General features: G+C 44.0%; 1 protein-coding gene across 1 annotated transcript in view; it reads right to left on the bottom strand.

The window, feature by feature from the left end:
- Positions 1–1,797: 1,797 nt before the first annotated feature.
- The window catches only part of LOC103189083 (CD276 antigen), an 89,277-nt gene continuing 76,968 nt past the window's right edge, over positions 1,798–14,106 (bottom strand). Inside the window, exons 7-8 of the mRNA XM_007909353.2 lie at positions 9,093–9,128; positions 1,798–2,518 (exon numbers count right to left, since the gene is read on the bottom strand). Coding sequence (XP_007907544.1) covers positions 2,496–2,518; positions 9,093–9,128 — 59 coding nt within the window. The 3' untranslated portion in view covers positions 1,798–2,495. The remainder of the gene's footprint in view (positions 2,519–9,092; positions 9,129–14,106) is intronic.

Below are 14,106 nucleotides of genomic sequence, written 5' to 3'. Positions count from 1 at the left end.
GATTAACCTTGTATTTAAAAAAAAACACCTTGTGTAGGTCAGATGAAACAACAACAACAAATTACATTTTTATAGCACCTTTCACGTCAGGAGGACATCCCAAGGCACTGGACAGTCAGGGATCTGCAGGTGGTTGGGATTAGGAAGGGTGGAGGGCGAGGAGGGTCTTGAGACTGGTCTTGAAGGAGTCTCTCACTGTAATATTACAGGACTCCAGTTAAGAGTTAGAAGGTACATTTGTGAATGCAATTCCTTCTGCGTATAATAGCCTGGGATTTTACTGCTAAGCTGTTTTGCCGAGTGGGTTATGTAAAGCAATACATAATAAGTTGAGGATTTTGGGAGGCACCATTATTGTGAGGCCTTACCTCAAGCAATTGTCTTTTGCCTACAAGATCGGTTGATACCATCTAATATACCCGTGATGCTCTGTGGAATTCTTAGCAACTCGACATAAGGGATCCTCGAGACAGGACCCAGAAACAAGACTGATGCCCAATATTAAGAGGATCAGATGCAAAAGGCCTTTCGATAAGCTAGGACAACCTGTGAAGAGGAAACATCAACTGAAACAATGCTTCCCGATGGGTGAGGCAGCAGGATAAGCGGGAATAGGTTAAGGGGTGTGATGGGCAAGTTTGGGACAGATGCCAGGAAGTATTTCTTCACACACAGAGCATCAAACAACTGGAAAGGGTCCCTGAAAGGGGTGGTCGAGGCCAGGACACTGGACTCATTTGAGTAACAGCTTTAATGCAGTAATGGGAAGACGGTGGGGCATGTTATTCTGGAAGGAGATGAAATGGGCTAAAGAGCTTTCTCTCAAGCCTCTGGTGATATTGTACATGATGCCCACAGATGCAAATTTACAGCTTATTTCTCTCTTTAAAAGGACAACGTGTTATGGCATGCAGACGAGGTAAAGGGCAGGTTAAATGATGGTATGGGGTAATCAGAATTTCAGCACCCTCCAGTGTTAGTTCAGCACATGTTCCATTTTGAGAACCACGAATACACTGTACTCGTCACTAATCAAGGCAGAGAGCCCACCAGAGTGAGCTGGGAACAGAGTGAGGCCTATAACAGGAATTTGGTGAAAGTGGGAATTCTGTGCAGAGGGGGAAAGAGGTGCAGTATACTATACTATACTATACGTTATCTGAGCAGAGAGCCCGCTTCAGGAGGACATCTCAAAGTGCTTCGTTGGTTATAAGGCAGGAACGTACTGTAAGATTAAGACCACTTAAAGAAACCAGGATTTATTAGTTGAACCTTTTACACATTCTTAGCGATCGACTGTATTCTATATTTTTCCACAATTTTTTATTAAAAAAAGACTTGATCAGCCTTGTTGTTATTCTTTCCATAGTGACATAAGATAAAAAAAAGTCTTGTTAGAGATGATAGGTTATGGGAATGTTTCGGAGGAAAGGGGTAGCAATTCAGTTCAGCTTTACCTTTGATGCTGTCGAACTTTGACATGTGGATTTCCCCATTATTGCAAGCGAGAAAACCCGGATTCAATTCCCAGGCAGGGCGAAACCTGAGGAAAGTTTCCTTACTCCACACACATACTTCTGTTTATTTAGCAGCAAGTAGGAACCCGGTTGTCAGTCGATTGGCAGATTGCTTTCCGGGAGTAATAATCCCTCAAAAAAAATTATGGCCACTCAATCCATGACTGTTTGTGGGAGACTGCTGTGCGCAATGGGCTGCCGTGTTTCACCCATAAAATACACAATCAATTCACATCACAATATATTCTGTGAAGCGCTTTGAGACGTCTCAACGACATGATAAGGCGCTATATCAAATGTGAGGGTTATTATTATTATGGTGCAAGCCGCCAGAGGCAGTACGCATAACGGAATAATACCGAAAAAGGGTGAGGGAAGACAGCTGTGGTTTAATGTACGCGAAGTAAACGATTAGGATTGAGAGGCAGTGTATGTTTGGAAAGCTAACAGCTGGTTACATGTCACCTGCACATGTCTACAATCAACAAGTGCAGTTCACATTGATTTAAAAAAAAGGCAATTCTATAGAGAGAGAGAGAGAGAAAAATCCCAGCAGAAGGATTAGATTTGCGATGTTTTACATTCTGAAAGATCTTTTCAGTGGTTTCCTAGCAGGCAATAGACAGGCCACGAAAGAATCCGTGCGTTTATGTGTGTGCTGAATTCCTTCTGCGTAAGTTTACACAAATACCATTTTGAGTAAATTTTCCGCAGAGGATATCCATCACACACCCACGCTCAACATTTTTACATCAGATTAGCCTTCAGCAGTGAGGTGTAACGATTCCCAGGAGGATGGAGTTCAACAGTTTGGCATTTTATTGCAGTGGTGTCAGGTCTGGCTGTGTGACTGATCTCAGCCTTCTGGCCCCGCTCAGTGGGTTTGTATTCGACGGCTGCAGTCCAATTTTTCAGAAGACAAAATGGTCAAGCCCTCGTGGCAATGGCTCTCGGCTCGATTCGGGCTCCGCTTTCTTGTCATTCAATTACTTCTTCGTCTCCTGAAAAGTAGGGGGAAATAAATAGATGATTTAATCTGAATGGGTGGGGATGTGGGGGTTTGGGGTGTTGTTGAGGGTGGGTTTGTGTGAGTAGGCGGGTGGTTGTGTGGGTGTGCGGTGAAGGGGTACATTCATTTCAGAGTTATTAATGTGATACACGATTATAAAGGGAAATAACATTCGCGGCTGACATTGGCAAAGGCACTTGGGCGAAACGCTCAATGGAATTTCTCCCCAGTGATGGCAAAAGGCTCCAGAGTGCTTCAAGCCTTCCATTGCATTTGCAAACCAAGATTAAAGAACATTTTTTAAAAAAAATGATTGACTGCTGCAGCTTTAAAACTGGAAACAAAAGTTGAAAGCATGCTTTTCTTTTCCTTCTTGGTGAAAAGAGACCAGACTCTTAAACTTTCTGATGTAAATATTCGTTATAATAATAATAATAATCCTTGCATCTGATATAGTGCTTTTCACATCTTCTAGACGTATCAAAGCGCTTCACAGAATAGACTGTAAAGTGAATTGACTGTATATTTGTGAGCGAAACGTGGCAGCCAATTGCGCACAGCAGCATCCCACAAACAGTCATGGATTTAAATGATCCATTTATTATTTTTTTCTTGAGGGATTATTATCAGGCGTGTGGAGTAAGGAAACTTGCCCGAGGTTTCGACTGCCTGGATTTGAATCCAGGTCTCTCGCTTACGAGGCGAGTGCTCCAACCACTGAGCTACAAGACTCCACAGTTGTCAGCCTGGCTCAGTTGCCAGAAGGTTGAGGGTGCAAGCCCCATGTTGGGGACTGGGAACTCATATTGTCTAGGCTGACGTTCCAATGTAGTATTGTGGTGTGGTGAGAGATGTGGGAATGCTGTAACATTGGAGGTGCTGACTCTGTCTGAGACATTATACCAAGTCTGGCTGTTCAGGTGGACGTTAATGATCGCATGGTATGATTCAAAAAGACAAAGTAAGTTTTCATGGTGTCCTGGCCAACTCCCTGTCTGCTTGGCACCAACTATCTATATGCGTCTCCAGAATCCTCTGTCCCTCTCCTCCATTGAGAATTCTACCTCCTGGGGAATCAGTGGGACTAAAACAATTGACCCGATTCGTATAAAATGCTGGAACAGGCTCGATGGGGGCTGAATGACCTCCTCCTGTCCCTATGAGGTCTCGAGGCTTTCTCCCACTTTTCTCTCAAAGGCAAAGGGACCAGAGAGCAGGTGCTAAACAATTAGCTGCTCGCTTCTGCTCTTCCTTTACGAGGCAGCTTTGGCTTCAGATGAGCCCTAATTAGTCTGGTTTGTCGGCTGGTATGAAATGGGAGAGAGCCCAACGGCCCTTTCAAACACCATCATCTATCTTCCTTTTGTAAGCAATTACATCTTGCAACAAAAAGAACCATCAAAGATTGTCGGAAATAATTTTGAAGCTTGGAGTCACTGATTACATACGTGCACCTCATTTGTAGCGGTAACTTTGTTAATTATAGTAATCCTTGTATTTGACATAGAGCGCACAACATCTCAAATTACTACACAAGTAATCAATGTAATGTGTAGTGACTGTGTATTTGAAGGCAAACACAGAAGCCAAACCACTCTGCAACGTGTGACTAATTTTATCCAGGGGATTGTTGGCCAGGACACCAGGAGAAACTTCCATCTCTTTTCGAGAAGTGCCAGAGATCTTTAACGTCCACCTGAACAGGCAAATGGGACCTTGGTTTAACATCTCATCCGAAGAGCGGCACCTCCGACAATGCAACACGCCCCCAGCTCCACTGCATTGGAGCGTCACCTTAGACTATGTGATTACAAGCCTGGTGTGGGGGGGCTTGAACTCTGAGGCGCGAGCACTACCACTACTAAAGCATATCCGGTCTAGTCTGAGAGTTCCAAGTGTGTCACTTACACATGGACATTCCCGTGTATCGGAGTAGAATGTGCACACTCTCCCCGGAGGGCCGCACCCTGCTTACCTAATTCCGGAGAGCATTAGGCGCAGGTTGACGAGAGGCAAGGTGCACTTTGCAGGCGAATGCGTTAGCCTAAATAGATCAATAAAGACGTGGTGGGGTGGGTAGGTGGGTGGGTGGGTGGCGAGGCAATCCTCTTGGCTCTGAGCGCAGTGACTTTGATGATGTGCTGTAGCTCCGAGATTCCCTCAAGCTATCAGCACGTGCTGCCAAAGGCGTCATCACACTAGGGGGTGGGAGGACCAACACCTCACGATCTCAAAAATAATAAATTATGTCACTTAAATCCATGACTCGTCTGTAAAACCTCACACCGGCTGCTCCTAGAATAGCAGCATCACACACAGCGGCACAACACCCACCGAGATCAGCACACGTAAGTGCGAAATTAGAGGCACGGAGGAATTCTTTGAACTTGGTGATTTCATTCACTTTGCCCACATTAGCACTTCAAACGCTCCTGTGTGACTTTGTGCTCTGCTGTTCGTACTTTGTAAATTCAATTCTGTTTTGTGCGCTGAAGTTTTCCGTTTTGGCATCTCAAGGTCTCGACAAACTAGAAATCAATTGTACCTAACTCAGTGGGTAGGTCACACTCGCTTACTCTGGGTCAGAAGGTTGTGGGTTCAAGCCCAATGTCAGGACTTTCAGCTCATGGTCTAGGTTGCTTCTCCAGTGCAATGCAGTGCTGCCACCCTTCAGATGAGGCATTAAACTGTCTGCCTTTTTGGATAGATGTCAAAGATCCCATGGTATTTCTTAAAAAGAGAAGGGAGTTTCTCCTGGCGAACCATTGATTTATTAATAAATTCGTCAATAATAAAATATTTACCCTTATTGCATTTGCGCTTCTCACGTCAGGAGGATGTCTGAAAGCCCTGCCCAGGATATACTGTCACATGTAATGACTGTATTTGTCAGTGAGCCAATAAACAGATCATTTGTCATTCATCTTTTAGGTATCTGTGGGACTTTGCTGTCTCCAAACATGATCTATTTCAATATCTTTTTCCATCACTACACTTCAAAGTAACTCATTGTGATTCACTTTTGAGACGCTTTGACATGATATGAAATTAATATTTTTAGAATTACTGCTCAGCTTCACTGGGCAGCTTTTCAATCCTCTTTGCTTCGGTTATTTTTCCCTTTTGGGCATGTAGTTTTTTGGGTGGATCTGTCTCCTCGTTACATATTTACCTACAACGTCACAGCACGTATACAGGCCATTCGCCTGGCGCTTACACTCCACACGAGTCTCCACCCTTCCTAACCGCTCTCCCATACCCCTCTTTTCGCTTCACCTCTGCGAAAGGATTATGGCGGAACTTTTCTTCTCAATAACCTTTCTTGTCATCAGATGTTCTTCTGCCCAAGCATCTGTCTATCGCTCTTTTGAACATCACCAGACTCTGAGTGAAACAGCACATTCCCCCCCAAATAGTCCGTCAGACTCAGAGTGTTAATGAAGTGGTAATGAAACTCAGAAACCTCTGCAGGTCTGCCCACTCTCCTTGTGTCAGTGGATGCACACCCTGACCAGGAGGTAGCGTAGGTGAGACACTAGTGTGAAGAAGCCTTGCTATTCACATCGCTTTCAGCTATTCGTTACAAGCTAATGAATATTTACCACTCCGAAGGCTGTTGATTTGGTGCTCCCTGCTTCCTTACCAGAATAACAACGGATCTATCTCACTGAAGGTAGCTTAGGTCACTGACACTCCCTATAGTATTATTGCCAATGAAATCCCAAGGATGGTACAAGCCAAGACGCTGGGACTCATTGCCGAAGCAGCTCGATGCTGTAATAATAATAATAATAACAAATAATCCTTGCATTTGATATAGCGCTTTATCAAGTCGTTGAGACGCCTCAAAGCGCTTCACAGAATAGACTGTAACGTGAATTGACTGTATATTTGTGGCCGAAATGTGGCAGCCAAATTGCGCAAAGCGGTGACCCACAAACAGTCGTGGATTGAAGTGACCAATTTATTATTGTCCTTTTTTTTGAGGGATTATTACTACACATGTGGAGTGTGGAAACAAAATTAAATTCATATTTTTATTTATAAATGGTTTCAGATCTTGAACATTTCTGCAGTAAATTATAAAGGAAATATACCAGTGATATCACTTTATGTGGAGGGTTTCTGATCTCTGTGACCTAAGGGAAAGTGAGTAGGTAAATCATAACTACCAAATTAATTCCAGTGTCTTCCAAACTTAACCAGGAATAACTTAATTTCAGACTTACTACCAAATATAATGGGAGGACATTAGGGGTGTGTTCTGGTGAGATGAGAACAGGTGGACAGAAAAGTTTTTCCCAGCACTGCATCGCAGTGTAAGCCTACACTGTGAGCTCAGAATCCGATGTGGGACTTATCGACAACCGTATGACAGAGGTGGAAGTGCTACCAACTGAGGATAGACTCCAGAATATGCTGGTGGATGCATGTTGTGATTAACAGTTGTTATTGATGATTAATACAACAGCTGAGCTCTAACCGAGCCCCAGCACAGAGATAAAATTCTGGAATTTTACTATCTCTGCTCCTTATTTTGCTCATTCCGTACTGACAGAAGCCGTCATTTTAGCCTTAGTTTTAGTCTTGCTGTGCACTGACTTTTACCTGACGGGAGTCCAAACAGATTTTCATCACCTAAGACTCAGTTTAAACTCACATGATACCAGAGGATTATGATAGAGAATGGCAACAACAACAACAAATTGCATTTGTGTAGTGCCTTTCACATCAGGAGGATGTCCCAAGATGCTGGACAGTTAGGGATCCACACCCGAGCTGGTGGTTGGGATCAGGAGGGTGGAGGGCGGGGAGGGTAGGGTGACCAAAGACCCAGTCGAAGAGGATGTCTTGAGACGGGCCTTGAATGAGGCAAGGGAGGGGGGTGAGGCTGAGGGACTGTGGGATGGAACTCCAGAGGGTGGGGGCAGAAAGTTCTATTCCGTCTTGAGAGACAACGACTCAGAGTGGACCTCACAGAAATGTAAAAATATTTTAAATGGGGTTGAAGACGTAAACTCAGAACAATACTTTAGTCTGCCCTGAGACAGTAGAACCAGAGAGCACAGGTTTAGAGTTGTAACGGCCAATTTCTGGACAGACACCAGGAAGTTTTTCTTCACTCAGAGGGTAGTTAACATTTTTAATGTTCACTTGAACAGGCAGATGGGGCTTTGGTTTAATATCTCAACATAAGGATGGCACGTCCGACAACCCATTACTCCCCCAGCACAACAGGTCTACAGGAAGGATGGTTGAGGCCAAGACACTGGGACTCATTTTAACAAGCAGTTTGATGCTGTGATGAGGGAACGGCAGGAGAGGGGCGTATTCTGGAGGGATGAGATAGGGATAGGCCTAAGGACTTTATTAATCCGAACCAATCTTGTGAAAGGGAAAGAAAACCTCATTGCTCACAAGCACTATGGGGACAAGTGAGTTATTTCATCTTATACCAGAATTGACGAATATTCCGAACTTGCCAAGGCCAGTGATTGATTCACTGTTTTCTAATACCAAGTGTCGCCCAATAGTATCTCGAGTGCCTCTTCATATCAATCCTCCAGTCAGAAGCGAGAGACTGAGTATGAGGTGTGTGGCAGATGTAAAGCTATCATTTCTGATCACCAGGCCCGTCAATTCTTTATCCCATGGAGAGTTCAATGTCAGAAACTCGGTCAGGAATTCTTCTTGTTAAACTTTTCCTTTGTTTTTCTTTCCTCCCTCCCCCACCACCCTTTTCCTCTGTCAGGGAGGAACAGTTCCTAGCAGAAGCTCTGCATAATCCATTCGAGAGCTCAAGCCATCATGAGTTAGAATAACTGACAAGCTTTCCTAGTTTGTGTGTCATACCTTTCTAACAAATGAAGTGGTGTTGTAATTATTCCAGGCAGTTTGTGGCCTCCCAGCCCTGAGGTACCCATTATCAGCCTGACTGAAGTGAGACTGGATAATGAGGCCCAAGGGCCTCGTAAGGGCCATTATTCCCCTCTTCAACAACACAGACGATAGTGAGGATTTCCGTTAGTTTCACCTGTCAAGCTGCCACTTTTCTTTGCCACATTCATCTGAATAATAATAATAATAATCCTTGTATTTGATATAGCACCTTATCACATTGTTGAGATGCCTTGAAGCGCTTCTCAGAATGTATTGTAAACTGTATTTTGTGGGTGAAACACGGCAGCCAATTGTGCACAGCACTGTCCCACAAACGGTCGTAGATTGATGGACCAAACTTTTTTGGGGATGATGTTAAGTTTTGATTTTGGAGTGTCAGCCTAGATGTTGACTTCAAAGACACCAAGTGGAGCTTGAACCCGCAACCTTCTGACTCGGAGGTGAGAGTACTACTGACTAAGCCAGGCTAACACGACCTGAGAGTTATGTGTGAACATATTTTCGATATGGAATTTGGGATGGTTTTGGGGGGAGAAGGAACTCCCATCACCATGGAACAATTACAACAACAACTTGCCAGTCGTGCGGAGGCAGCGGGTTGTGGGTTGGAGAGTAAGCAGGTCGTAGGTTAACGAATTAAAGAAGATACGAAGGGTCAGGCATACCTTCTTTATCTTCAGTACTTTCCAGTGGCTTCATTGCTGGAAAAGACAAAAATATAATCATAATAATAAATATAATTATCATAGATAATAAAATAATAAAATAATTATCTCAAAGCGCTTCATGGGATATACTGTAAAGTGGATTGAATGTATTTTGTGAGCACAAAGGAAGCGTGAAAGGAGAGCTGAGGAGATTTTTTTCCACAGAAAGAGTTGTTGGGAGTGTGGCCTGATGTGGTAGAGGTAGAGTCTAAGGCGATGGGCAGTCAGGGATTTGGTCCTGAGGAAGGGGATTGGGATCAGAAGGGATGGTGGGTGGGGAGGGTAGGGATAGGAGAGTGACTGAAATCTAGCAGCATTTATCTCCATTACTGTTCAAACACATGGTTATTAGAGAAACCGCAGTGACCACTGCTCCTGACCTGATTTGGACTGTTTTTTTGTCCTTCAAGACATTCTTGCAAGGTGGTATCTGCCATTTAAATAATGTACGTCAGCTCTGCCATCATACCAAATGTGTCTTTGTCTTCCTCGCCATGCAAAATGCCCTTATAATCCAATTCTGTCACTGAGGCCATAAAAATAAGCATCTTCAACAGAGAGAAAATGTCAGAGCAGACGAGCAGTGTTGTAGTCCCACATTAGCAATTTAAATCTAAAGGGAAGCCTGGATTGAACTGTTTCTGTCTATAGTGTTGGCAGCTCCAGAACTGTCAGGAATAAAACATCTACATGTACGCTTGTATTTATGCTTCATGCCTGCACGTGCATACATAGCTCAGCTGCTTAGATTTTATTCCTAGTCAGCAATCTTAGCCGACTGCATCACCCCCATCACACTCGCACGGCTCCACTGGCTTCCCATCCCTCTAGGATAGAATTCAAAATCCTCATCCTCATTTTCAAGGCTCTTCACGGCCTTGCGCCTTCCTACATCTCTGCCCTGCTGCCCCCCTATCAACCTGCCCGCTCTCTCCGCTCAGCGGGCTTCGACCTGCTCCAGGTCTCCCGCCCGACTCGCCCTACCATCGGCGGCCAGGCTTTCAGCCTCTCTGCCCCCACTCTTTGGAACTCCATCTCACAATCCCTTCGCCTCGCTCCCTTGCCTCCTTCAAGGAACGACTCAAGACCCTCCTTTTCAACCGTGTCTTCAGCCGCCCTCCTACCTCTCTGCCTTCCCTCACCCCAACCCTGCGCCCCCCATGCTCGGGTCCAGATCTCCGACTGTTCAGCACCTTGAGACGTCCTCCTGACGTGAAAATGCTTTTGTTGTAGTGGTGGTGGCGCAAGTGGTGGTTTAATGTGTCATTTGAAGGATAATGCCTCCGACAATGCAGTGCTCCTCCCAGCACTAAACTGGACTATGAGCTCAAAGTCACTGGGGGGGGGGTCGGGGGAGAAGGGGCTTGAACCCACAACCTTCTGTGGGTGCAGGGAAAGTGGGGTCTCTTTGGAATTGAACTGGCTCCATGGTGACATACTTTGCACCAGGTTGTGTGTGGTGGTTGCCAGTCCAGTTCCTGAGCTGGGTTGGTCATTGATAACACTGTCTAGCCAGCCACCCTACTCGTTAGGGCCTTGGCTTGCGGGCTAACAGGAGCTGAGCGCCGGTATAAACATGAACTAACCAAGTTAATCCTGCGTAAGGTCAAAGAAGAAAATTCCTGGATTCCATCAAATTGATATTTTGCCTCCAAAATGCCCAGCCACTTATACTTTAATACGTTGTGAATCAGTAAATTCATGACATTGTTCAGAAAATCCTGCGAAGCGCTTCAAGACCTTCTTCTAACATGAAAGGTCCTATGTCAAGTGTAAGGATGCCTTTCAAGTCACAAATTAAAGTCACACAAGCAGAGACGACACGTGATTCTCACCACTTCCTCTGTGGTCATTATAATAATAATAATCCTTGGATTTGATATAGCGTTTTATCACATCTTCGAGACGTCTCAAAGCGCTTCACAGAATATACCGTAAAGTGAATTTACTGTGTATTTTGTGGGCGAAACGTGGCAGCCAATTGCGCACAGCAGCGTCCCACAAACAGTCGTGGATTGAGTGACCGAATTATGAACATGTTTTGATTATATTTTTCTGGAAAAATATTATTCGCCTGGAAAAGCGATCCGCCCAATCCACTAACAACTGGGTTCTTTCTTGCTGCTGGGTAAACAGAGGCACGTGGAGTAAGAAAAGTTGCCAACGTTTCACCCTGCCCGGGAATCGAACCTGGATCCTCTCTCGGTTGAAGGATTTACTAATTCTGAGCAGTGTACGTCAATTCCTTTAGGACAATTTTAAAGCATTTCACTCGGTTTCGATCAAGGACTTAATGAAGAGAAAATAAAAAAAACAGTCCATGCTTGCCGCTGGCAAATTTGCCAGTTGAAATTTTATTTGCCACTCAATACTTGCTAACTGACTTTTCTAATCAACTGTGCAGCCCTTAGATTCTGCTCAGGGTCTTTGCTATTAAAGCTCCAATATGGGACAATCTGCCTGTAATTGTTACTGGTGTAATAGGTATTTCAGTCATATTTTGTTTCAGTTGTGAAACCTGGATTGGCAGAAAGATATCTACACTTCTTAATTAATAATAATAATCCTTGCGTTTGATATTCAGTCTACAAGGTGTAAATGTCTCAAAGCACTTCACCGTTGGTGTGTAAAATGTAGTCGCTGTGTTATCAGTGCTGACTATGTCATTGTTCAGCGCTCAGAGACACTACCTCATGTGAAGTGACTTGTGGAGTCCTGTAGCTCAGTGGTTAGAGCACTCGCCTCGCAAGCGGGTGACAGACCTGGGTTCGATTCCTGGCCGGGCAAAATGTTGGGCAAGTTTCCTTACTCCACACGCCTCTTGTTTACCTAACAGTAAGTAGGAACCTGATTGGCGGATCACTTTTCCAGGGGTGATAATTCCTTCAAAAAAATAATGATAATAAATTGGTCACTTCAGTCCACGCCTGTTTGTGGGACACTGCTGTGAGCAATTGGCTGCTGCGTTTCGCCCACAAAATATAGCCAATTCACTTTACAGTGTATTCTGTGAAGGCCTTTGAGACGTCTCGAAGACGTGATGAAGCGTTATATCAAATGCAAGGATTATTATTATCATTATTATCAATTCAAGTTGTTGTTGTTTTGCTTTTGTTGTGTAGGCAAATGCAGCAACCAATTTGCACCCAGCAATGTCCCAGGAACATGAAGTGAGTGACCAATTTAATCTGGAGACTTGTTGGGCAGGACACGAGGACAGCCTTCTCTTTTCCGATAGAGCCGCGAGATCTATAGCATCCACCTAAACAGGCCCAGGCAATCGGTTTAATGTCTTATTACGAAGACCTCTGACAATGCAGTGCTCTTCCCCACCGGCCCCCCTCTATCTCCCCCCTCATCCCTCTTCTAGCACCCAACTGGAATGTCAGCCTAGACACTGTGAGCTCATCGCCTGATGTGGGCTTGTTAATACAAGGTCCCATTCAGGTGGATAGTAATGATCCCATGGCATGAAAAGAGAAGGGAGTGTCTCTCAGTGTCCTGACCAACACAGTTAGATTACACAACAACAAATGATATAAAAATAATAATAATAATCCTTACATTTATACAGCACCTTTCATATCAGGAGGACGTCCCAAGGCACTGGACAGTCAAGGGTTTGCACTTCAGAGTCATTGCACTTCACAATAAATCCTGCAATGTACTCTGAGACATTTGTGATAATCAAACTGCATCAAATGCAAGGATTATTCTTATTATTATGCATAGTGGAATGCTGCTAAACATGTGTGTTAGTTGCGTGTGGATCAGCTTTCTGTGTGAGACGGAACCTGTGGCGTTAAAGTTAGAGCAAGTCTGTCCTGGGAAGCAATCAGAATTTAGAGCTCATAATTTTACCAGGAACAAAAATGGTAAAACGTTCCATTCTCCCATCCTGTCATCCCACCGTCTTAATGAGGATCAGAAAAAGGCAGCTACAAAGTGAATTGGTAGGGGATGTAATTTTCACTGCAAGTCTGCCCCTGTGTAGGGTTGTCATTTATTGGCGAGTCCAAATCATTAATGGATAAAACTGTTCAGAGTTCACTGCTTTACGTGTCAACTCCCCATTCACAAGAGGCTCACATTTCCATCTACAGACTTCCCTATTAGTTTCGTAGACTCTACATTGCAAAAGTGTCAGAGCCAAGGTAAAAGTTTAATGAGAAATCCGAGAGGTTGTGAGGCACCACTCAACGAGGAATTACTGTACGATGGCTTATACCGTTACTTCACACCAAGCAACTTGTGGATCATCATTTGAATATTAATCATTACACTTGATCCAGCGCTTTTCACATCAGGAGGAATGACTCAAAACTCTTGGCAGGATTTGCTGCAAAATACGGTAACTGGATTTGTGGGACAACACAGCCACGGGATGAAGTCATTAAATATTAATAATAATAATAATCCTCGCATTGGGTATAGAGCCTTGTCACGCCTTTGAGACGTCTCAAAGCGCTTCATAGAATACACTGTAAAGTGAATTGATTGTATATATTTTGTGGCTGAAAATTTATAAAATGATCAATTGTATCTGGGGATTGTTGGCCAGGACACTGGGAGAAACTCCCTTCTCTTTTCAGTTAACAACACAGTGTAATGTCTCATCCGAAGGACGTCACCTTCGAAGGACTCAATCCCACAACCTTCTAACTCAGTCGAGAGTGCTGTCAACTGAGCCACGCTGACACTGACCACGAATCCATAATCCATCAAATCAATCGTAACAAGAAAAGCTGTTTACAGTAATAGTAATGTGACTGTTCCTCACAGAATATTATCAATAGGTGCTAATATGACAATTTTATTGATTTGCGATCACTTCCTAAATTATTCCTATTGTTTATCCGTGACATTTTTATTGAGAATTATCAGTACGTTGCTTTAAATCCGACACAGCTGAAATTCCGGTATCTTCATATTTATTCTGACTTTAATGAAGATGAGGATTTATGACTAAAGA

Source organism: Callorhinchus milii, unplaced genomic scaffold, assembly GCF_018977255.1.
Source record: "Callorhinchus milii isolate IMCB2004 unplaced genomic scaffold, IMCB_Cmil_1.0 Scaffold22, whole genome shotgun sequence".
NCBI lineage: Eukaryota > Metazoa > Chordata > Chondrichthyes > Chimaeriformes > Callorhinchidae > Callorhinchus > Callorhinchus milii.
Note: the sequence above shows the minus strand (reverse complement) of the source record. Positions and strands in the feature narration are given on the sequence as shown.